Below are 24,301 nucleotides of genomic sequence, written 5' to 3'. Positions count from 1 at the left end.
TCCCCACCTGTCTGATCCGTCAACCTGTCACACTGCCCTTTTCATCGGTGTAGCACCCATCTCACTCGATAAACACAGCCTGTGGAATGTGCTTGCTGCACTTTCGCAAGGGGCGCAGAATCAAATCAATTACTCCTAAAATATTCAACGACCCCATTTTCCGAGAGCTGTTTTCCTCCGCCGGTTCCTCGGCTCTGCTGCAAGGCAGGGGAGGTCCCTCCCAGCGCCCGAGCTCTCCAGCACAAACAGAAGACTGCATTAATTAAACCGATAATGTGACAAAGGTATTCAATTATTAAAAACCTGGCATAAGGGGCAAGCGTTGTAGCAGCCATCCAACACCACCGCCCCATTCAACCACACCATCCTTCACCAGCTGAGTTGAAGCTCATGTAGAAACCCTTTTGCGTGTGGCTGGAAAAAAATGTTGGTTGCATATCTCTAAAAAATTCATAAATTTTGCTGAGAATTCCACAGAACTGTTGACTGGGATGATACCACATAAACCGCAGGGTAATCCCCTTAGCCCCATTCTGGGGTGGGGTGAGGGGAGGCAGTGTGGTGTGTCCTTGCTGGATCAAACAATGAAAACAAGAGACATCAGATTATTCTTATCTGTCTTCCTGAGCCTGGCCTTCTCCAGCAAGCCCCCCGATTATATCAATGTGGCAGCGGGGCCACAGATCTGACTGAACAGCTGTGACAGGAAGGGGGATGCAGCTGGACACCAGAATGATGGTTGTAATGCCCACGCAATGTGCGATCCCTTGCATCCATTCACCTCCCTTCAGGGTGAGCCACGTTTGCTGACAGGAAAGCTCGATGGAAAGGAGAACAGTGACTGCCAGTCAGGCACAGGGACCGGAAAAGAGCTGTGAGTTCGCTACCGGTCTGATTCTCAGTGAAATTGAAGCTCTACCTCGTAGGCAGACACAAAATTAAAAGTTTTGATTCCACCTCCCCAAACTTGAGCAGGAAAACAGGCAGTCCACTGAGCACATCTTCGGTGAAAGTGGTCAATCTACCTGCTCAGTTAGAGTGGTCGCCCATAGAGGGCAGTCGTGTTGAGTGGCTCTGGCAGTTTACCTCGCCGTTGCGACAGGACAAGCCGACTGCCACAATGGGCGCAGCGTGAATGTCAGCGATTGAGAGAAAGAGACATTCCGCAACATTTCTATTTTCGGTTACCGGAAAATAAAGGGGAGGCTGGGGATTCCTTTCCATCTGTGCCACTGCGTGTGCTTGTATTGCTCAAAGATCTTTTGCCCTGCAGTTTCTTTTTTTTTTTTTTCTAGCAGAGGACACACAACAAAAAGAAGTGTAAAAAGCTGTTCACTGCCGCCTAAATATGCAAGCAGGATCTCAGAAACATTCGTTTATAAATATGCTCATACCTGGGCTCCCAACAGCAAAGTGTCACTGTAACATACTGTGTGGGTACTGCTGATTCTGCATGTGCAGGTTTGCCGCTGGTTAAGTTTGCTATAAGTAGAAGAATATAAATATTGGACTGCAAAGTGAAAAGATATCTTAGAAAATCAGAAAACAGTGGCTGCCTAAATGTGAAAGACTCAATCACTGCAATCATGTTAACAGAAGGACTGTCTTAATTTCCTACTTTCCAGGTTTGCAAAAAATGATTAAAGCACGTTTTCTAGAGCAAACGCCGCTGTGCACTCCTGCTTTTACGTTTACATTTATTTAGCGGATGCTTTTCTCCGAAGCGACTTCCAACGAACTCTATGTAGTGTTATCAGCCCACACACCTTATTCACCGAGGTGACTTACACTGCTAGATACTTTGCAGTTATGTGTCCTTCTTAGGAACGCCAAAAGCGTGTGGAGGGTATTCTGACAGCCACTTGTTCCCCGTGCACACAGACACATCTTCATCGACGCTCTAATTTAATTACTTTTTTAGTCAGGCATCCAAGAGGAACCACTCAAGGCTCATCGTCTTCACCTTGAGGAGGACCCAAGGAGGGAGCGTGTGGCCAGCTGAAGCGAGAAATCAAACCCAATCAAAACACTCTTGGGACACGCTAACTAAAGGACTGCGACACAAATGTGGGCACACACACCTTTGCTTCCTTATCCTTGCGTGGATTTTACTGACTCCTGCTGATCCCTGACTCCAGTCGGATGAAACTACAGAACACTGGAAGTGGATCCCATAATGTTTTTCACCCTTGGTTTTTTTTTTTTCTTTTTTTAAAAACGAAGGCGAACAAAGCGTGAAAAAGGGCATTGTGTTTTGAAACACCAGTAGTATTTATTTATCAGGATTTATTTTCCTTGCAGGTATAGGAAAACAAAAATATGTATACTTTCACACACACACACACACACACACACGGCAACAGACAACTGCGTACACGGAGAAAACCCAGAGCCTCCCACACACACACACACACACACACACACACTCGACAAATTTTTAATAACTGCTCTCAGGTGACAATAGCCAACACCTCAGCGCTCCCGAAGAGCTCATCTCTACACCTCATTTTTGCATGATGTTGCCCCCCCACCGGTGTGATACACGCAACACGCACAAGTGTAGGCACAGCACCTCAGGACATTTACAGCTAAGACCACTATCCACCGGAATCAAGGATGGTACAGCCATTCCTGATTTAGCCGTAATTAATGACTGAATTAGCAGGCACTAGCATGGACACGACTGTAAAGCCTGGTGGCAATGCGCACCATCTGTCGTGCGCAATGAGAAATAGCACGTTGCGCCGAGCCGACGGGAGGGCATCGAGCAGGCGCAAAAAAGACAAATTTAATTCGAGCCGTTAACTCCTGACTCCTCGACATTTAAGAGATTACACCTGCTGTCAGGTTATAGACGGGGCGGCTGAACGAAATGACAGAATGCCCTCTTTAAAAAAAAAAAAATTCAATTTGATTTGAATTTTCTCCACCTAAAGTCAGGTCCAGCCTTGGAAGTCGGGGCTCAACGCGCGGTCAGTGTGGTGATGAATGGACGGTGGGGATGCTGGTGGGGTGCTGAACAAATTGGATAAATCACTGTGTCAGAGGTATAAAGCACACCCTCCCCAGACTGTTCTAATGGCCCCATTAATATTCCAAATACATACACACACACGGAGAGCTGGGCGGGCCCTCGCTAATCTGCACAACGCTACCAGTTTGTCTTGAGCGTCAGCACACCTGAACATGTGGTCTGATTTAACGCCCCGTGCTTTGAGGGGTATCTAAAGCGAGGGCTGCGGAAGGAGGCGCGTGCTGGAAGACTGCCTTTTATTGCGCTGTCTTTTTTCTTTTGATTCCAGCTTGGCCCACTTCCTTCACTGTAAAAAATATAAAACCCACAGAGTGAAGACAAAGAAAATAAAATGAAATTAAATTTTAAAAAGGCACTAGGCAGCAGATGTGCCGACACTCACTGTAAAGTTCCCTGACCTTGTGAAATATTAGCGCCCTGGATTCTGCCTGACAAAGTCTCTCTTTGTAATGTAAACGGTCAGCTGCTAATAAAGGAACAACAGACTCTTGCTTTTCAATTTTTTTTTTTTTTTTTTTTGTCAAACTCCAAAAATTCTCCAGGACAAAGGAAATTACAGACTTATTGTAGGTCCCATCTATATTATTTCCCTCTATTGCCCTTGCACATTTCTCTGGATGGCTTTCTAAATTGTGCAGTAGGTTATTCCTCATGGAAAAATGGCTTCCCATATAAATGTAGAGGTTAAAGCCTTGAAGGTTGCTGGTTCTAATCCCAGGAGGATGATGGAGCAAATATTTATTTATTTATGTATTTAGCAGCACACGGAACTTTATATATATATATATATATATATACAGTATATATATATATATATATATAAATAAAAATTTCCCTGTGCTGTGGCACAGCGGGCTTGGCTGGGTCCTGCTCTCTAGTGGGTCTGGGGTTTGAGTCCTGCTTGGGGTGCCTTGCGATGGATTGGCGTCCCGTCCTGGGTGTGTCCCCTCCCCTTCCAGCCTTACGCCCTGTGTTAGCGGGTTAGGCTCCGGTTCTCTGCGACCCCACTTATATATGCTGCATATATATACAGGTGCTACCCAATTTATGATGATTCGACTTACAATATTTTTGACTTATGATGGGTTTCGGGGAACGTAATTACGGTATATATTTGTATGTATGTATGTATGTACTGCATATATACACACAAATGAATATATATTTATATAAACAAATACATCTTTTTTTAATATGTTACATAATATTTCTATTTATTGTTCATATTTTACAGTTTTTCCAACATATTTACATTATATATATTATATTTTGTACTGCTGTCTGTATAAATGCCTTGCAATATAAAGACTGGTCAAGTTAACAGGACAAGCTTTTTGATATGTACATTTTTAAAAAATATGAAGAAGTTTTGGCAAGCATCAAAGCTTAAGTAATTAAAAAATGGTAATTATTTGATTATTTACTGATCATTTGTATCACCTACACAGTCATCTGGTAAACACACACCACTGCTCTGGACAACTCTGGGTTTTATAAAAAACAGTGAACATTTCTACCACTAACAACTGCCCAAAAGAAACTATATTTTTCTTAAATCTCTCATCATACCTTCTTTGCGAGATATTACAGCAAGCATAACGCCCCTTTGCTTTGGATGGAGAAATCCTAATTGCTTGCGATCAATTGCACTCACATAGGCATATAAAACTTTAACCATTGTACTTTAGCGACCTGGGGAGGAATGCACCAGTGCTGGAGATCACATAAAAACCCCAATGCAGCATGTACAGCTGTGCTCAGATCATAGTGTCTCCAAAGTCCCGAATGCAACGGACCTGAAATTCTTGAGTGGCTGAGCATCAACCAGCTGTACAGGTAACACACTTTTCGCCTCCAGATAAGAGGTCAAGGGCGAGCGTTAAGGGAGAGGAATTTGGGATGAATATCTAAAGCGTTTTGTAGCCAAATTGTGCAGGAAAAGATGAATATTTGATATTCTCGCATGATGAATATTTCAGGGTGCAGTCTCTAGAGTTATGAGCACAACATTTCAGGGAGGAGAAGTGGCACAGGGCAAACCTTACATATGGTCCAGCAACGGATGAACTGAATATCGGGGGAAAAATGATTCAAAAGTGCAAGAAAACCATCTTTCCATTTTCAGCGTGGGCTGATGTTACTTTTGCCAAGGCATATTCTGCATTCCTGCGCAATTCATGAATGCGGTAAGGTCATTGAATATTCATGAAGAAAAATCCGCTGATACATATGTCAAAACAATCACCTCACTGGATCAAGACTACAAGTGCATGTGCAGTGGTGGGATGTCATTGTGATGAGTAAATGGTAACGCTTTCAGCCTGCCCATGTGAACAGAGATGACTGTTGAGATTTTGTGGTGTCTTACTTTTCAAGTTTGCTCACATGTCCACCTGATGTTTTAGGTGTAAGATCAGACTAGTGGTACAATACTAGTGTGCAGTGTAGGTGTACTGTGCACGTGCAAAGGATTACTATTGCAGCAACACATCATTAGTAGGGTAAAACATACCTGTCTCATCCCAGCTCATGTTCCCTATTAGTGGGTGACCTGCCTGCCCTGCAAGTGAGCAGTGCATATGTACAATATAGGTGTAGAGTACAGGTGTTGTGGTGAAATGAATAATTTGTGCTTGGTGTATTCCCAGTGACAGTGGGAGCCTCTGCATCCCATTGTGCTTGTACAATGATTTGGACAAATTGAATTGATATGGTATTTTGTGGTATTACCTGAGAGGGCACATGAGAATAAGTGTGAGTTTGTTCTTTGTGCCTAAACTAAGAGCTAATTTGGCTTTTTTATTAAACCCCCCCATGAACTGTCTGATGAACAGTAGTATAACGTATAATAGGAGTGAGATGGCGAACTTACCTGAGTGGACGGAGGGTCCTCAGCAGCCTCAGAACACGGAGCATGCCCAGGATCTTGGTGCCGCTGTTTGAGATCATATAGACAAGGATGTCGATGACTGAGATCATCACCAACATGCCATCCAGAACATTCCAGCTGCTCTTCAGGTAGGCTCGCTCCCCAAAGCACCATCCGAGGGCCGCCACCTGCAGGGGGAAAACGTTATATTTACATCTGATGCTCATTAGAATCAGATGCTGTCCCTTTGAGAATAACAGAATCAAACAGGCTGATTTACGGAAAGGTAGACACAACTGTGCTGAAATGCAGACCCGGTGTGGGGATACATGTAAAATTTACAAAAATATAAAATAAATTAGGGAAAAACCTGATATTATTATTATTATTACTACCTCATTATTATTTACATATTATGTATGTAATATTCCTCCCCACACATAATAATGTAACAGCCAAATAATATAGGGATGTCAACGTATTGTAGCTGCATTATATGAAAAACATCAGTAACTAATGTATTTCACAATATTATATGTAATTACTTCATAATGTCAATGTAATGTAATGTAACTTTATAAATGTGCAATATTTTCCACATGATTTCAGGTCACAGTTTTAAAGAACATAGATCATATCAAACAAATCATGATGAGACTGCAGCCAGTGTAGCTTTTGATGAACCTTGACATTTAGGAGTCACGCTCAGCTTTTATAATGCTCTGGCATCTGATCCCACCTGATAAGCCTTCTCAGTTGCCATTAATTAACCTCTTCTAAGTCATATTACTCTCCAGCACATTTTTCACTCAAAACCCTCGAGCAGGTGTGACCCGGCATACAAGCAGCATCCAGATCTGGCCTCCAGACCTCACTGACTGATGCTCATGAACTTTGCCATCATCTTCAGAGATTGCTAATGCATGCGTCCCCATACAGACTGAAGTCATTTGAATTTCTTACAAACAGCCGTCCAATTCAGAGCATTAACAGGTGTCATGCTAAATGACTTGGGGCTAGATTTGAAAATCCCAACCTCTTTCATCCACAGAGTTTTCATTTCTGGTAGGGTTTAATGTGGTCAAACAGGAAGAATGTTAAATTCTCTTCCTGCATCAAGAGCTTCCATGTACACATTCTGTAAATGCAAAAAACAAAATTGGTGGATCAAACCTTGAACTGCTCATTCATCCACTGCGGGTAAATCTAAACCTTCAATAGTGAGTTGGGGTATGAAACCGCTGTGGCAACGGAAGAGAGGAGCTTGCACAGCTGGTGTGGGTTGTACACTAGCCCTGCTGCCCTTCTGTCACAGACAGTCCCTTGGTGTGGCCCCCCTAACCATCCTTGTCACACCCCCCACCAGGAATGAGGTCATTCTCCAAGCTGGACAGCTGGTACCTCGCGAGGAAAACCTCACACACTTCCACACAAATTTGAGACTGAGATCAGCACCACATTGAAACTGACAATAAAGAAGGACAGAAAACAAAATAGGGAGGGCTGGTTCTTCTCCATGGGGGGTGCGGTGGCGCAGTAGGTTGGACCGGGTCCTGCTCTCCAGTGGGTCTGGGGTTCGAGTCCCGCTTGGGGTGCCTTGCGACGGACTGGCGTCCCGTCCTGGGTGTATCCCCCTCCCCCTCTGGCCCTACGTCCTGTGTTGCCGGGTAGGCTCTGGTTCCCCGCGACCCCGTATGGGACAAGCGGTTCTGAAAATGTGTGTGTGTGTGTGTGTGTGTGTGTGTGTGTGTGTGTGTGGTTCTTCTCCTGGTGGTCCTTTGCATTTGTGTCCTTGTCTGTCTGGGGGTGCCAGCGAGGCCCCACAGAGTACAAATGCCACCTCGGTCACCCACCTTTACTGTCATCTCTGCCACGAAGATGGCGGTGAAGATGTAGTTGGACAGCGTCAGGAAGATGCGTTCCTGCAGAGCGAGCCAGATGAAAACAGGAAGTGATGGGTGAGTCATCGCGAGGAGCGCACTCAGGTTAGTCCGCCGTCTGAGGAGGACAACGAGTGCCGGACACAGGCTTAAGACACGTAAAGGAGCCCAAATATGCCTTTGTCCAACACACACACACACACACACACACACTTGAATATGATTCACTGAGCTGTCAACATAAGGAGTATCCTTGTAACACCAGCACAGACTGTACATGTCAGGACCATCATGAGCACATTCGCCTGGGCAGGACAGGAGTAAATGTAGTGGAATTTTCATTGGGCTAAAGGAGAAGTGATGATGCTCCTGACAAACAGGTGTCACGGAGACAGAGAGCGCTAAAGAGAGGAGTGTCAAAGCTTCTTAGCATGTATTTGCCAGTTTCACATCTGTATATATTGTGTGTTTTATTCATGTTTTTCTCACGACTTTCTCTAATTGTAGTGTTTTAAAATGTATATTTTAGCTTGTTTTTTGTCTCATGTATCAGCAGCATTCAGTCCATTGTGAAAAGGTGGGCAATTCACATGTGATGACAAAGGAGATCATATTCATACCACGGTCCCTGACAGAGCGCGGTACCTGACCCTCTCAAACCCTCTCCTGTTCTGAACTGACATTTCATTTGTTTCCTGACCAGCTACCCAGCCGTTTTTCCATCCATTCCCCTCCCCAACCTTGTCGACATGCATCTCAGCGGCACGGGGGGCCTTCAGTTCCTTCTCGTCTCTCCCGGTCTACCACGGGGGAAGGGACGTAAGTTGAGGTGTCCTATCGGCCGAGATCCCCCAAAAGCACCGCGTTGTCCGCAGAGCCTACTTGCTGGGCCAGGCTAACACCTCTTATCATGCCAGCCGTCCCTGTGTTACACCGAGGATGTTTGCAGATCGGCATTCCTCTGGAAACACTGAACACCAGGCCGCTTCCAAGCAAGGCTGCAAAGCTAAAAGGACATCTGGTTCATGCATTAGGAAGTGACTCTGCTGTTGTACCATTTAGCAGCTTTAGCCGGCAACTGTGCAACATCCAGCTTTATAAATGAGTGAAAGTGCAAAACGCGTGACATGATGGCATATGCCAAGCAAATAAATGATATAACGTAAATAACATAAAGGAGACCAGAAAGGAACACGTGGAAGAGAGTACCATTATGAAAATATTTACATCTATCTCTTTCTAATGCTTCTTACGGGCTTATTCTAAACTGCTTTCTGAAGATGTAGAAGCGTGTGTCATTATAAAAATACTTACACTGATCATTCTTGAATTCTGTTTAGCTGCTTTGTAGTTGCTTACTTCCTGAGTAATGAAGGCCAGATGGTTAAGACTGTGCACAGAAGCTCTGTTAGAAAAGGATGAGAAACTGTTCTGTAACCCAAACAAGCAGCCAAGAGAAAGCAAGCAGACCAGACGCAATGTCAGGAGCGCTGCGTCTTCTGCTTATTTTTTCTGCTTCACCTTGCTCTCAGTTTTTGGGCCTGGATGTTGCTTTTCCCACGGACCTCTCTTTTGAGAAAGGGTTGATCCTTTGGGTGCTGGACCTCATTCCCACCAGAACATTCGCAAGCTTATCAAGTTTATAATTTGACCAGTTAACGGTCATTGTTATCCTGCTTCCATGTTTTGCAATGATTATCTCCTGCTTGCGAGTCTTGCTAAAGGCACCCCTGCATCAAATGTTACACCAACTGAGCTCACCGCTGAACCGAAACAGAAACATGGTCAACCCCAGGCCCACCTCACCACTTGCCTGCTATATCCTGCACTAAAGCTTTCTCTAGCTGCATGCTCCATACTGACATTTTCACTGCTGGCGATTTCAAGTCCTCATGAGACGGAAGGGAATGGTTTACAAGATGCCCTTCTGCTCGGCTGCCATGGCAGAGAGCAGAGCTTGTCAGCTACAAATGCTGCCTGATCTCACTACTCATGTCGAACCCACTTTCCTATAGAACTTGCAAAAGGGAGAGGCTGGGGCTTTTGTCATGGTGCTTCTGAACTGTCTTACACCCCAATTATTGGTTTCCTAGTGTATAAAATTAATACCACTTTTGGTGGAGTGCAGTTTCCCTGTCGGCATGTAAGGTAGACAACTGGTCTGGTTGAAGGTCAGTTTCTCTGCCTGTGTGTAAAGTTGACCACTGGTCTGGTTGGAGGACAGGCTCCACGTCTGCATGGAGGCAGACAGCTTGATTAGGCTGATGAAAGGCTGCTGCTTATCAGGGTGGGAAATTGGCCATCTTAGTCTGGGTGGAATGAAGGTCACCTATAAGCAAGCCCAACTTAGTGTGTAACTCAGCGAGACCTACTGTGAGCACAAATAACACCTACAGCTTTGCCCTAAGTACACTTAGAGGCAATTATCTGACTGTTTCCATTGCCTGTAAGGGTACTTACTTAGTTGTTTATGGCTTAATAGGAAAGTCCTACTCTCTGTTCTTTCTTCTTATATGAGGAGACACTACAAGTTCCTTCAGCTGCTCCAACAGACAGCAATCCCATGCAAAAAACATTCCTGCAGAGTGGGTCAATTCTCCATCAACTCTAACATACTGCATGTATTCATGCAGTGTACATTATGCAAGAATTCATTCAGGAATTGTAGGACAAGAATTTGTAACCTGAAGGTTGCTTGTTCAAGTCCCTACTCTAGCACATTTGAGCAATGTCTTCAACTGAACTGCTCCCAGCGAAAAAGGACACCCCACTCCGTAAATATGTAAACTTGTTAGTGACTCTGGACAAAAGACTTATCTAAGAAACAAAATTATAATAACTAATCATAATGAAAAACAAGGAAGTGCATTTAAGAGTACTAGAGCGGGCTATTTTTAGAGCAAACAAATGTACTCATTTTTCATAAGGGAATGAAAAAGCTCCTCTGCGAAACCATTCCTGGGAGGAGGAAATAAACCAAAAAAAAAAACCAAAAAAAGGCATCTAGGCAACATGTGGCAGAAAACAATAACAAATTGAAGCAATTACAAAGCTATACACCAACAAGACAAAGTGCAAAAGTAACCTGGTGGCTGTTGCCATAATATATTTTGAACCTGACAGTAACATACTGGCTGAGAGGGCAGGAATTGCCATCTTGGCCCACAGCTTAAGAAGACGCCAACTCCCTGCCCTTCGATACACAGTTGATGGCCACGCACACATCTGCTGTAACAGCTCAGCCCGTGCCCACAGCCCTTAAAGGCATTCTGAAACACGGCCTTGTCGACCGCACAAACACAGTCAGTTAGACAGGGAGGGTTAGCAGTGGGGTGAGGGTGGCCCCTAGCCATTGCTGTGAGAAGGCAGTATGCAAACGAAGTATGGTGATTAATCTAGGGAGAAGAGCAGGACTGATGAAAACATGGTAGAACGGTGTACTGTGTCCAATCATCCTGAAGAATGTAAGTCACAGGAAAAACCTTTTCTAAAGCATAGTTTAACCTGACTATATTAAAGCTATACCTGAAAGATTCTTTAAACGTCCTTAGTTTGAATTTACAGATAAATCTATTATGAATACAGCCAAATAACTGAATCACTTGGTGACATCAGACAATTTTATTTCCTGGTCAAACACAGATGAGCAGTTACAAATGTGCCAGTGAGGGCTTTCGAGTGTGAGACCCGAGAGCATCCCCAAACCGCTATTGACCCTGCTGCAAGCACTGTATGGGAGACAGCGGATGTTCATCGCACACAACGGCATGCTCTATAGAGTCTTTGAGTCAGGTCCAGGGCAGCGGAGCACAACGCATCTACTGATCAGACAGTATCACAGTCTCTGGTCACACAGGGCAGAGGCCAAAGTTGAGAACCCAGTGTGTCATTTGTGCATCACAAGATGACAACTATCTGAGCTGCAACACTTTTCTCTGCATCTGAGCAGATGTGAGGATCTACTTAACGCACATACAAATTCAACCAAGCTGTTGCGGAAGGGTATAAAACTCATGAAGTAAACAGCTTGTGCTGCAAAGAAGAGTGTGATTGGCCCTCCCACTAAAAAGCACGCTGGAAAATGACATTAAACTTTCTGACTCTTTAAGGCCTCCTGTTCTCCATGAAACGAGAGAGGATAAAATCCATCTTTTATCAATCATAACTTTAGGCCACCAAACATAAATCTGCTGCTGCATAACAGTAACACATTTAAGGCAGTATTACTTTTAATAATGGTTGTTATGAATCTTTTACTACTGTTACAGTTGTGTTTTTAAAACCATGATGGATGTATTGTGAGTCATGATAAACAGAAGAGCAGCCTTCAGAGTCTGACTACTGTTCATGGGCTGCTGTTGCGGTTTGTCCAAGGTTCAGAGGCACTAGGCCCTATAAAGTTCTTAAATTGTCAGCTGTGCTGTAACAACACCTCAAGAGTGGCTTATATTTTTATTGCCACACTTGAAGAGTTATGTTGCGATATGTCACACTACAGCGTTGCAGTGCTCCCCATTGCAATATCAACTTAATTCTAAAGTGCTCCTCACAGACAATTTTTTAAAATAAAAATAAATAAAGAAATAAATAAATGAAGAGTCAAAACGGTAGCATAGTTAAAACGGGGCAGAGTTCACCAAATCACATTTCGCATTCCATTTCTGTCCTGCATTCAGCTTGGGACAGATTAAAGTGTCTCCTGGATGCTTCATTATGCCAGATCACTTCATTATGTAAGATGGAAATTACTGTTAGTGCAAAAAAGGAGAAATGTATGTGCATTTTTAATATTTCTTTTATAAGTATTGGTGTTTGTTGGCATGTGTCTGTGCGCGTGCATGTGGACGTGAGTGTGTGTGCGAGTGTGTGAATGTTGCGAAACTTGCAAAAGGTGGCAACCTATGAAAATGAATGCGAGGGCTGTTGCTTAAAGAGGCTGGAGCATGTAGAAATGTCATTCTTCAAGTTTTCTTTTTCAAGAACCTCACGGGGCACTGCAGCCAGCTCAATACCCCCTTGTTTTCACTTAAATTATTCAAAGGTCCACCTTGCAGATAATTAGATCAATCACCATTATGGTGTTTCCAGCGTGTCAAAAGGAGAGAAAAACCAAAGCTTATTATCCCTTTGAGACAGAACGTAAGATTTGCAATAAAACTGATCCAAGACCTAAAGATTAATGACAAATAGTACAAACTTTCACAGAAATGTTTAATTGTATTTCTTTCTTCTAGGATATTTCTTCATTTCTATATTCCTACAAAATAAAAAATAGCATTGGCTTTGTAAAAGCAGTGTATATTAAATGTAATACTATTCACAGACATAAAGTAATAGTATCTCACAATGATTTTAACATGCATCACTCAGGGAATTAGGTTAGATCCCCAACCGTTTGGGGGGGATGCTTTCAGACATTCTTGGAAAGCAATAAAATCATACAGATGCCTTTCACCATTCTCTCAGCTCTTGAAAATATTCATCCTCCACCCACATCTATCTCCATCACTGCATTCACAAGGTATTAACAGCTATGGCCCAGCTATGTCACTCCAAAAGTCTCCTAGCCAAAGACACACAGTAGTTTAGGGAAGGAGGTAGGGATAACCTACACACTCAGTGTACTGAGTTCTATCTTGCCATTAGTCCTTCACGAGACTCATCAAAACATTCCTACCAAATGTGTCTCAGCACAACACCTACAAACATGTTACAGTCATTTGTAATCATGTACACTGTGACAACAGATGACTCCGGGAATGTCATTTTATGCCAGCTCTTCTCTTACATGCTCATACAGACTGCAGAGCATGCACTAACATCTAGGACATCTCCAACAAAAACCGAAATAAACCATAGGAAAACTAAGAAGAAACAGGTCACACATCATACTGATAATGGGCAATTAAATATTACACGTACATTTTTAAAAAACACCTGGCAAGTGCACAATCATCAAAACTACGAAACAAACACATTCCAAAAAACCTCTTCATAAGAAAAGCAAAGAAAACATGACATGGCCAGCGATGATGAGAAGGCTCCTTTCATCCGCCATTATGTTATCCTTAGCACATGATTTTGCAAATGCTGAAAGTCAGTTGAGTAGTTATTACTCACAGAGCATGTCAATATGGTATGCAGTATGGGTGGATGCAAATGCAGGTACTTTGGGCTGAGAACTCACAGCGCTGGTGGGGTCGATCCGGGGCCTCTCCATGGCGATGGTGATGCAGTTGAGGAAGATGATGACCAGAACAATATGGTCAAACATCTTATGAGTGATGATCTTATTGCATGTCACGCGGAACCTGTGAAGCACATTCACACCACTGTCGTGAGAACCTTACAGTGAAAGAGAAGTTGTAGAACCAAGCTGAAGCTACTATGGTTGCTAAAATTAAGCAAATAGAATAGTAGTATGTTTAAGGGCAGGCTATTAAGCCAAAGTGAATAACTTAAGTTGTTGTTTAAGTAATTTCCGACTTTATTCAGAACTAAGTGCATATGCCTATGGCTCAGTACCACATTGATCCATTCTGACACATCTACAGCATTCAAAACCTGGAGGATAATTGATGTGATTAAGCTCATCATTATCAGGGCAAAGGAATAAAGAAAGCGTTGACTACAGCACATTTCGTCTCTCCATCTCCAGCCTCTGATGCTGAAGAATTCATACTCCAGTTATGTAAGCAGAGGGGGTGGGGGGTAGGGGGTGGGCTGAAGTTGGAGTGGGTTGTCATGCCAACCCTCTCGGCAGGATCTCACCGAGGCTGTAGGCAGGGGGGGCTGGGCGGTGAAGGAGGTGGGTGGGGGGCAGGGATAACCTACACAGACAGTGTGCTGTGTTTCATCCTGTTATCGGCTCCTCCACAAAACTCATCATTACATGGCAGGTGCTCCATGAGGCGGCCATTAAAGCTGGTTCCACCAGCAGAGGTGGGACATTAAGGGAAATAGTGAGTGGAGAGCTTCATTCAAAACATGGATCAAAGACGGAAAGGTTATTTAACGCACAGGAAAGCTCAGAGTCCCACCCTACGGAGAACATGTTTTAATGTGTTTCTGCTCCAATAGAGACTCGCAATGGAGTTAAAAAGGAAACAAAGGTTAGAATTTACCCTGGCCTGAATTTTTCAATTAAGACTGAATGTATCTGTTTTACCAACTCAAAAGTGGAAAGCAACACAAAAAAAAAAAACAATATAAAACAAATGAAAGTGAAACAAAAAACTATCGAAATTAGGTGCCAAGTGTGTTGAGAGGGAACGCTTTATGCTGTATCTCCTTTTTAATAATTGAAATGATCGGCACAGGCACTTCTAAAGTGTGACACACGGTGCTTGCTTCTCTCCTTTCTTCCAAGGTCTGTTTGTCAACAAAGCCTAATGGGAGCAGACACGCACTTCAAAACTGATTGAAACATGAAGACTTCACCCAGTGGGGCTGAGCAGTGGCCTCAGATGAGTCTGGGGACAAAAGACTGCATGGATCCCAAGGGTGATCTGGTCTGGAAGCTATAATTTGGTCTAAAAGGGCTTGGCCGGTATGGCCTCACCTAGACTGGGGTGGGAACAGGTAAAGGGACCAGGTCTTCCTCTGGCGACACCACTCAGGCTGCCTCTTCTCGAACCAGCGGAAAAGCCGGGCTTTTCGACTCTGCAGTGGTGAAGGGCAAAGCATCACATGCCATGACTTTGTCACATTTTGGGTTTGGGAAGAAACCTTTGCAACACTTGTTTGTCGGACAGTTCAACAGTTTGAAGAAAGTGAAAAATCTCTCACTGACTTCCTTTCTTACCATATTGACCTCTTCGTCTCCATTGTCATCTTCACTATGGGGGTCTTCCAGGGACAGTTGTTGAGCCACAGCAGCACTGGGAGAGCTCTTGCCATTACAGTCAAGGCTGGGAGGCCGGGTGCTGTGCACGCTGGCCGAGCGATACAAATATGGGGGCACCTGCAGGGTGTCGGGGGGCAGTTCGAAAGAACTCTTTGTTTCTACGGACTCCATGCGCCGATGCCTCGGGCGGTGCAGGGAGTCTGTCCGTGAGAGGGATGCCTCATCACCCTCGGAAGCACCGCCACCACCCCCATCCTCCTCCTCAGAGCTGGACTGGCCATCCCCCGAGAGCAGCGAGCGGCGCTCGCCGGACTGGCGCTTCTGCCGCTTGAGGCTGGGGGCCCGGCCCAGGCTGTTCCAGCTGGAGCGCCGACTATTCCAACTGCTGGCTGTGCTCCAGGGCGCATAGGGGGAGCTCCGCGCGCTTGACTGAAACATCAGAGGAGAGGGTGGCTGTCACACAGGGCTTACACACAGCGGTTACAGGCATCGTGTGTTCACAGTAAGTATGCAAAACAGATACACGCAGGAGGAACACACAGCTGTTACATACAGCAGGTGCACACAGAGGTGCTACGTAATGTGCGTACATAGAGGTTATGCAAAGTACCCATCCACAAGGGAGCATACAAAGAAGGAATGGGAAACTCTACTTAGAGCACAGAGTAGGGGTCACAGTTAACATGCAGAGTTTACACACAGCAAATAGGGCAGTTAGAGGGCAGCCTGAGACTGGGAGGAGCAGGATACCAGGATTTAGTGTAGATTCGTGGATAATACTAGGGTTCCTGGGTGCAGATGTCAACCCTCCTATTAAGAGCACGCAAACGCTACCCATGTAGCAAAAGGCTGACAGGCTAGCCCACTGACCGGAGACCTGGTGTCATGGCAGCTGGGATCGACAGAGACATTGCTCCCACGCCGTGACTCGTAGCCTAATGCTGGGTCACCACCTCCAGAAATCTTGGGTACAGGCATTGGCGTGGCAGCTGTGTGGGTGATCAGGGGTGGGGTCAGGCTGTTCTTCATGTCCACGTGTCCATTAATAGGCACCACTGCTTGGAAAAGGGATGAAGAAGTCACATTCATAAACCACTCGATTTTCAGTGGATTGTAATTTCTTAAAACACCCTATTCTAACACAAACTGATAATTTCTAGGTGTATAAACAAAATAATGTATGCATGGAATACATGTCTGTATACTTCAGCTTGATCTGCGTGTGAACTCAGTTATTTATGGATGGATATTTTTCAGGTGTCTTTCAAAGCGGCCGTCTGGACGTAATAATGTTTCTGATAATCGGTGCATCACTGGCTCTGTCAGAATAAATGTTTTGGGGCAGCTAGTAGTGTACTGGTTAGCGCTGTTCCCTTTGAGATCAAAGGTCACAAGTTTGAATCCCATTTTCAGCTGTAGCACCCTTGAAAAAGGTACTTGGTAAAGGTGCCCTAAATTGCTCTGCTGTTTAAACAAGTAAAGAATCATAGGTTGTTTAACACTGCAAGTCACTTTGGAGAAAAGTGTCAGCGAAATGAATACTGTGTATTTAAATCCACTAATGCCAGAAAATTAATGCATAAGAATGCATCAGGAGGGCTGTTTGGCGATGCATTTTGTTAGAGTCCATCTTGCTCATGTTCAGGATGGTGAGATTTAGATCACTGATTCAGTATTCAGCTAAATCTTAGTAGGATAGCAAGAAAAAAACACTCGGAAGGCTGCCTGAAACCAAGTCTGGCCCAGAGTCATTGACCAGTATCTAAAAAACAAGAATAGACCCCGAAATAAAATCAATCAGAAAGGACTAAGATCAGCACATAGCAAAGATAGATATTAATAATTTATTCCTCCAGCGAAGCCAATGAACAAACAGAAAAATGCAAGGCTGTTTGACTACAAACATTAAAGTTTCATGAATTGCTCTTTTTTACTTTAACTGAAACTCCTTTGTGTTTTGTTCCACCTTGACCCGTGACTCCCTGCTTAAAGCCTGTTCGTCGTGGCACCAAAGCAGAGACGTGGCTCACCTGATGAGACGGAGCCGCCCTTCTTGTGTCCCCAGACATCCTCCATGCTCCGGCTGCATGCATCAACTTCGGACTCTGACTTGGATGCATCGCCCTTTATTGCATGGTCAAGAGAGCGTGGGTTCAGTGCGTGCGGTTGAGGAGATGTGATTTTGAGAAGCGAACAAGAGCGTGTGGGTTGGGGGTGGGTAAGTGAGGCTGTTGTCTTTCTGACCTCTCCTCTTCAGGAGGCCCAGACGAGCGAAGCACTCAGCGCTCCCCTTCCACATGAACACGGTGCTCACATGCAGTCCCACAATATTGTCTTACGCCACACTGAAACAACCTGCTGATTCACTCCACACAGGTGTCTAGTTCTGCTGTACGTCTGAGAAAAGTTCTCAGACTAGTAATGGAATTTACATCGATGTTATTACTGTTTTAAACATCTGAAAATAACTGACCAAAGCTGACACTGAATCAGTCTTCATTTGCACAGTGTAAAGTACAAATAGCCAGGATGTTTATAAGCTCATTGGACACTATACAGTAAATGGACATCACGTAATATGACATAAGGACAATCTTTACATTTCTAGGCCTTTTGTCTTCTGTTGCTAAGATTTAAGCCAGTCTGGAAGGGGGAAAAAAAACAGCCATATGGGAGGGTAGTCAGAGCTTCAGTGTGGTTTCATACAAATCATCAACCCAATGTGCAGTTTGTCAGAATTGCAGAACTGTTTCCGCCACCTTTGAGACGTTGTTTCTGTTCTCTGGTCAGCATCCATTACAGCAGGGCAGCAGTGCAGAAGGAGAACATGCTTTGTGGACTCCCAGTGCCCAGGGACATTTTATTCATTTCCCTTCATTTGGGCTTATAAATTAGTTTTTTTTTTTATCTTGAGGTGTAATGGCCAATCTGGAAGTTCCTTGATTCGTAATATTAAAGGCTGCACTCTGTCGAGGCAGAAAATTCATACTAAACCAACCAATCAAGCTGAGAATGCTAGACTTCATGGAAAATCAGATATGACAAATACCATCCAAAGTAAAATATATTTCACCACTAAAGGAGTTTTCACTGGGCTGCAACACAGACAGTCGAGATAATTCTGACAAAGATTTTGACCTGGGTGGAATGTCTCCCTTTGGTTTAAAAAAAAAAAAAAACATTTTCTCCATGATATAAAATGATATTTTTCTTTCATAGAATAAAAAAGACAAAAAATAATGTTGGCTTTACAAAACAAATGAAAAGAACAGACAAGGCATGTCAATGTTTCAGTAAAGTACAAACCAAAGAGATCATTGCACCATTTTAGCAAATCACAAAACAAGAAAATCAAAATGAAATGAAGACCAGTAAAATAAGGGATGACCGCTGCAGCAAACACAACAGCAAAGCAAATAAAGCAAACCAGAAAAAAAAGTTTCTGTAGTTACCCTGGCACTGTGGGGACAGGAAAAATCCACCCCCACCCCCCAGAGTTAATGCCAGCTGTGATGGACCGAATTGAGCAGAGCAGTTTCGCAAAGCATCACGGGAACCCAGCTGCCCCTCTTGCTCTTGCTAAGCTAGCCAGTGGGACAGGCAGAGGGAGGAGGCATTACCAACTTGCCCTCGATTTGTCTACTCACAGCGAGACCTCGGCTGAGCCAGGGGCCCCGTTCATGGGCCCAGGGTGTAGAAGGCAGAGGGCTGTCAGCAAAAGCCCTGGTTACCTGTCTCCTTACTCCCACCTTTCCTTTCTGAGCAGAAAAGGGGGTTCAACTGTGAGAGAATGGTCTGGTTAAGGAACTGTTTACGATCAATACCTCAGCACCACCGCATGATACGCTTGTTTACATTCCAAAGGGTATTAAATGGTTTTTTTTTATGTGCATGTCTGTAAAATGTGTTAAATTTTAAAAAGTTGTGACTGAAAAAATAAGGTCCATAAAAAAATGTTTTTTAATAACAAAGATGAAAGAAAATACTGGTAACTGAATTCCATACTCTCCTGCATCTGCCCTATATAAAATAAAATAATCTATATATATATATACACACTGCAGTAACCAAGTACTGTCTACATGCTTCTATGTGTTTATGAAAATAGAACTTTTTTATGAACTCTTAATATGCCAAGAAGACAAGAGGAAAATAAAATATACATTAGAAGATGTGTCAATTTATCAATAATGGAATCACTTAGACTTTAGGGATCATGTAGGAATTTTGTTTGTTGGTGAAGTAGGATTACATTTTAAAAGCAGTTAACAAACAGACAGGACTAGTACCTTAAATTAATGAATGTTTATGTTTTCACAAGAGAAACTTCCTCAGTGGTTCTGAGTGGAAGAAGAAGCCACTGTTCTCATTGGAAGGGTTGAAGATGGGCTGGGCTGAGTTTAGATTTGGGAGAGGACAGCTGCACTCTACGGAGTCTACCCCCTCCCCACGTCCACAAAGGCTTTTGTAGGCTCCCCCTCAATGGACCTTCTTCTACCACAGCTGCTGGCATGTATGCAGTTACAGGACCAGGCTTCCAGACATACCAGGGTGAAAATGCATGATGTCTTGCAAAACAGACTTCAGCAGACTTCTTTTAAAGTCCCTTCCAAAGGCTCTTCTGCCACCTTCTAAAGATCACCGCATTTGTTGCACTCTCCGCCATTATCTTCATCTGCTGAATGCCTCCTTCATTAATACAGATATTACCCAAGAGACTGCAAGTTTTGAATTCTGTAGTTCAAAGACTGCTGGAAACAGCTAAAGCTACAGCGGGAAAGAACTACTCAGGCTGACTGGTCCTTCTGGAATAAAGAATGAATGTTTGTCATTCAGAGGGCTGTACCATCACACTTCTGAAGTGAGCTTTTTAGTTCCTTTTGTCAACGAACATCTAAACTCCAGGAATGCTCCTGCCTCCTCCAATCCCCCCTGCCCCCATCAATACCCCCACCCCACCATTCACCTTAGCTCTAGTCTTGCTGGATTTGTCTGATTTCAGTAAATCCTCACGGGTATCTGGTCCACAATCCTTTTAGCCTGATAAAGTAAAGAGTCTCAGCGCGGTGTTTTTCTAAGATCTGTGCACGGTCTGTGGCTGAAAGACTGAATCTGTGGACCTGAACAAGGGACTTCAAATTAAGTCTGATTTCACAAAAAGACGAAGATAAAAAAACAAGCACGAATGACACCATCCACACACGTTATGGTCATCTTCAGTGGTGACTTTCATGCAGAGAGCTACCTACCCCCGAGTCTGCTGGCAGCTGAATACAGCTCAGCTGGCCAAGCATGTCCTCTCTTTTGGACACTTCCTAAGGTGGAGATGTGCAGAAGTTTGACCAAAGAAGAAAGAAGCGGAAAATGAAAGCACAGGGTATTCAGACGCACAGATGAATGCAGTCAAGGGTAGCTGATCGGTGGGAAGGAGATGAGGAATGCATTGAACATGTGCAGAAAAATGAACTCTTTTTTTTTTTTGCAATGTGCTCCAATCTCAGAGACGGAGCAGGTGCAAGACCTACAGTTTCATCTGATTAAACTATGTGAAATCCCAAATGGCAGTCAAAAGCAATCCCGGTAGCAGGCCTGGAAAAATTAGCTGTCATTTACAAATCTTATAGCTGCATGTGCAGCATCAGTCTGCATATTGCTAAGTGGAACCTCAGATGTGATGTGTTTTATATAAAAAGCAAATAGACACTGCTTGTTTTAGCGTGCAGTATCTGTCGCACTGCACCCCTTAATAAGGAGAGTGAAAATAAACTGCAAATGGTTTTCTTTTTATATCAACCATGTTACACAAAGAACAATATTTTTTTGTGAATTTCCATTAAAATGAGTCCGAGCGACGGGCATCGCCTTGCGGTAGGAGACAAGGGTGTCAGGAGACAAAGTGTGGGTGTGCAAGAATAGGTGTCAGCAAAAACGCGATGGGGACATGTGGATGTGTCACAGGCATGTCTATGTGTTGCCACAAATTTGGCCTGGGTTCCGGCTGAAAGAGTGAATGAAACTGAGCAAGGAGTCGACAGAACAAGAATAGCAAGCAGCATACTGGTGGAGAAGCTATAAGAGATTGTCGTTGTTTTTACTGCATTGCCTTGTGAAGACTTATCTGCAGTGAATTTCACAGGTTACAGTTCAATATTTTTGGCTTTTCATAAAGCCAGGTAATTTTCCTGGGCTTTCCAGGTTAAGTACCCTGCTCATGAGTATGACCGCAAAGTAGCAGGACTTCAACTTCCAGGCTTTTCATGTCTCATCCTGCTCTGCAACGACTAGGCAACCCGTTTCCCCTTGAGGAAGGCACACAAATTGAATTTCTTTGGTAAATACACATAGCTGTTGCACAATCGTAAAGTTGCTTACATTTCCTAGAGGTACACATAACCGTGACATGTAAAAACTAATTTACATTTGATAGGTTATTATTATTATTATTATTATGAGCTATTAGAGCATTTTGGCTTAAATTGTTTATTTCAATGACTTCAGGTGCAATGTTTTTATGAATAGTAAATCTGGATCTCTGGATCTGCCTTCAAAATACGTCACTCACCCTTCTGTTCCCTAGCAACCCTGACGCACAGCAAAGTTCAGCCAACTAAAAATAAAATGTTTGCAGGAAGGAAGGCAAGTCCAAAAAAAGCAAGAAAAATTAAGTAAACAGCTTAGGGAGGCAGTGAAAGGAGGGACAACAGAGCAGAGAACAGCGCTTGTCAGTGAACGAACTGTCGGCTGATTGGCAGCTGGAGCACCCCCCCCCCATACATCCTGGGAAGATGTGGGCTTTCCCTGGCCTGTGCAGTGAAGCAAAATGACAGCACGTGAGCACGTGGGTGCCAGAGGCCAGGAGCTAGCCAGGCCTGATGAAACCTACACTCTCCTGACACCTCCTGGGAGAGTGCAGCCCCCAGAGTGCTGTCAATCACCTTGCGTCGTCTCGACTCTAAAGAGGACCCTGAATTTTCCGAGCATGGAATGGATGGAGGCAGAAACAGGTAGACGCAGTCCAGGGCTACACACACTCAAAACTGAAAAGAGAATACAAAAATGCCAAAATACCCTACTGTACCACTTCTACATCTTTACATACGTCTTCTGTCATAGAAGAACTGAATAGAATTTTTTTTATACACACACACACACGCACAATGTCTGCAACCACTTATCCCCAGCGAGGTCATGGTGAAGCGGAGCCTAACCCAGCAACACAGGGCATAAAGCTGGAGGGGAGGGGACACACCCACGACGGGACGCCAGTCCGTTGCAAGGCACCCCAAGCAGGACTTAAACCGCAGACTCACTAGAGAGAAGGACCTGGCTAAACCCGCTGTGCCACCGCACCCCCCTAGTCTTCATATACTTTTTCTGAATAGTTTTCTAATGCTATTTAAATTTTTTTATTAGAAAAAGTTAACCTTAAAATATATTCCCTGGGTTTCACCAGGGCCATTGCCAAGCTGTTTATCTCGATAATAGAGGCGCAGTAACCATGGTACCCTGGCAGAGCTGGTGTGGGGGAGATGGGGTGCTCTTTGTGCCCTTCTGTAGCCACAGCATGTCGATCATCCTGTGTGAATGCTCCATGGGCTGTCAGCTTCGCTTGGCTCAACTCGCAAAGGAAGCACGTAAATGCAATGCAACACAGGCATAAATACGCATATGCCATCATGCGCATGGGCACAGAACTGAGATGTGAGGAAAAGCCTATAAATTCAAATTCTGCAGTGAATTCCCTGGGTGTTGGTTTAATGTATATATTCTACAGAAAAGCTAGTTTATATACACACTTTTAAGTAAATATGCCATCACACACTGACACCCAATTAAATTCTGAGTTTCAACAAAACTAAGAGTAAAGCCTTTTGTTCGGATCATACTATTCCTCATTGATAATGCAACTGACACATAACAATGCTTTGGATTGATCCTCCTCTGTATTGTCAGTGGTAGGGTGTTTGTGCAGCATACTTTGCAGACTGGGGTCAGGAAGAATCCTACAATATGTGCAGGTCTGTGTGTGTGTGTGAGTGTGTGTGTGTGTGCGCGTGTGTGTGTCCCATCACTGCTGCTCTGCTACGGAGACACATTGAGAGGCCTGCTGTACTTCTGCGAAACCAACTCTTCAAAAACTCTATTTCTACAATGTCTTCACTGTACATTTCTTACGCTTGAAAAAATGAGCCCTAGGTTTCGGCATTTTCTGAGTATGAGTCCAGAAGAGGAGAACGGGAGCTCAAAAAGCGGATTGCGTCGCAGCTTCCTACAAGCTGAGCTCAGCAACTGTGTCTCGCACACTGCCAAGGCCACCGCAACTCAGCTTGAACTCCCTGTAGCAAAAAAGTTATAACTGGCACTTCGTACCGACATGTAAACCCTAGAAGAACTATGAACAATCCTGTTTAATTACGTATTTGTTAAGATGTGGATGAACAGTCTCTACCTTGTGGTCAGTGGTGAAGAGATTTTTACAACACTATGGAAAAAGAAAGAAATCCTAAAAAGGAACCAAAGCCAAGAGACTGCACAAACATTACATCTCCCACAGTGATCTGAAACACTGAGGGCCACAGATGGCCTTCCTAAGAGAAAACGGTAGGAGATGAGGAGAAGGTAGAGGTTAGAGAGAAGAAAATACAAGGTAAGAGCCAAGAGGCCAGAGAGGA

General features: G+C 44.0%; 1 protein-coding gene across 8 annotated transcripts in view; it reads right to left on the bottom strand.

The window, feature by feature from the left end:
• cacna1g (calcium channel, voltage-dependent, T type, alpha 1G subunit) overlaps nucleotides 1-24,301 on the bottom strand; it is a 111,681-nt gene that overhangs the window by 41,058 nt on the left and 46,322 nt on the right. For 5 of the 8 annotated variants that reach the window (XM_029246636.1, XM_029246634.1, XM_029246637.1 and 2 more), the window contains 8 exons: nucleotides 20,879-20,944; nucleotides 17,660-17,753; nucleotides 16,500-16,684; nucleotides 15,588-16,058; nucleotides 15,345-15,445; nucleotides 13,971-14,094; nucleotides 7,757-7,825; nucleotides 5,907-6,091 (listed from right to left, as the gene is read on the bottom strand). In XM_029246636.1, coding sequence (XP_029102469.1) covers nucleotides 5,907-6,091; nucleotides 7,757-7,825; nucleotides 13,971-14,094; nucleotides 15,345-15,445; nucleotides 15,588-16,058; nucleotides 16,500-16,684; nucleotides 17,660-17,753; nucleotides 20,879-20,944 — 1,295 coding nt within the window. The remainder of the gene's footprint in view (nucleotides 1-5,906; nucleotides 6,092-7,756; nucleotides 7,826-13,970; nucleotides 14,095-15,344; nucleotides 15,446-15,587; nucleotides 16,059-16,499; nucleotides 16,685-17,659; nucleotides 17,754-20,878; nucleotides 20,945-24,301) is intronic. The other 3 variants (XM_029246638.1, XM_029246632.1, XM_029246630.1) reach the window with 1 other exon arrangement.

This window comes from Scleropages formosus, chromosome 20 (assembly GCF_900964775.1).
Source record: "Scleropages formosus chromosome 20, fSclFor1.1, whole genome shotgun sequence".
NCBI lineage: Eukaryota > Metazoa > Chordata > Actinopteri > Osteoglossiformes > Osteoglossidae > Scleropages > Scleropages formosus.
Note: the sequence above shows the minus strand (reverse complement) of the source record. Positions and strands in the feature narration are given on the sequence as shown.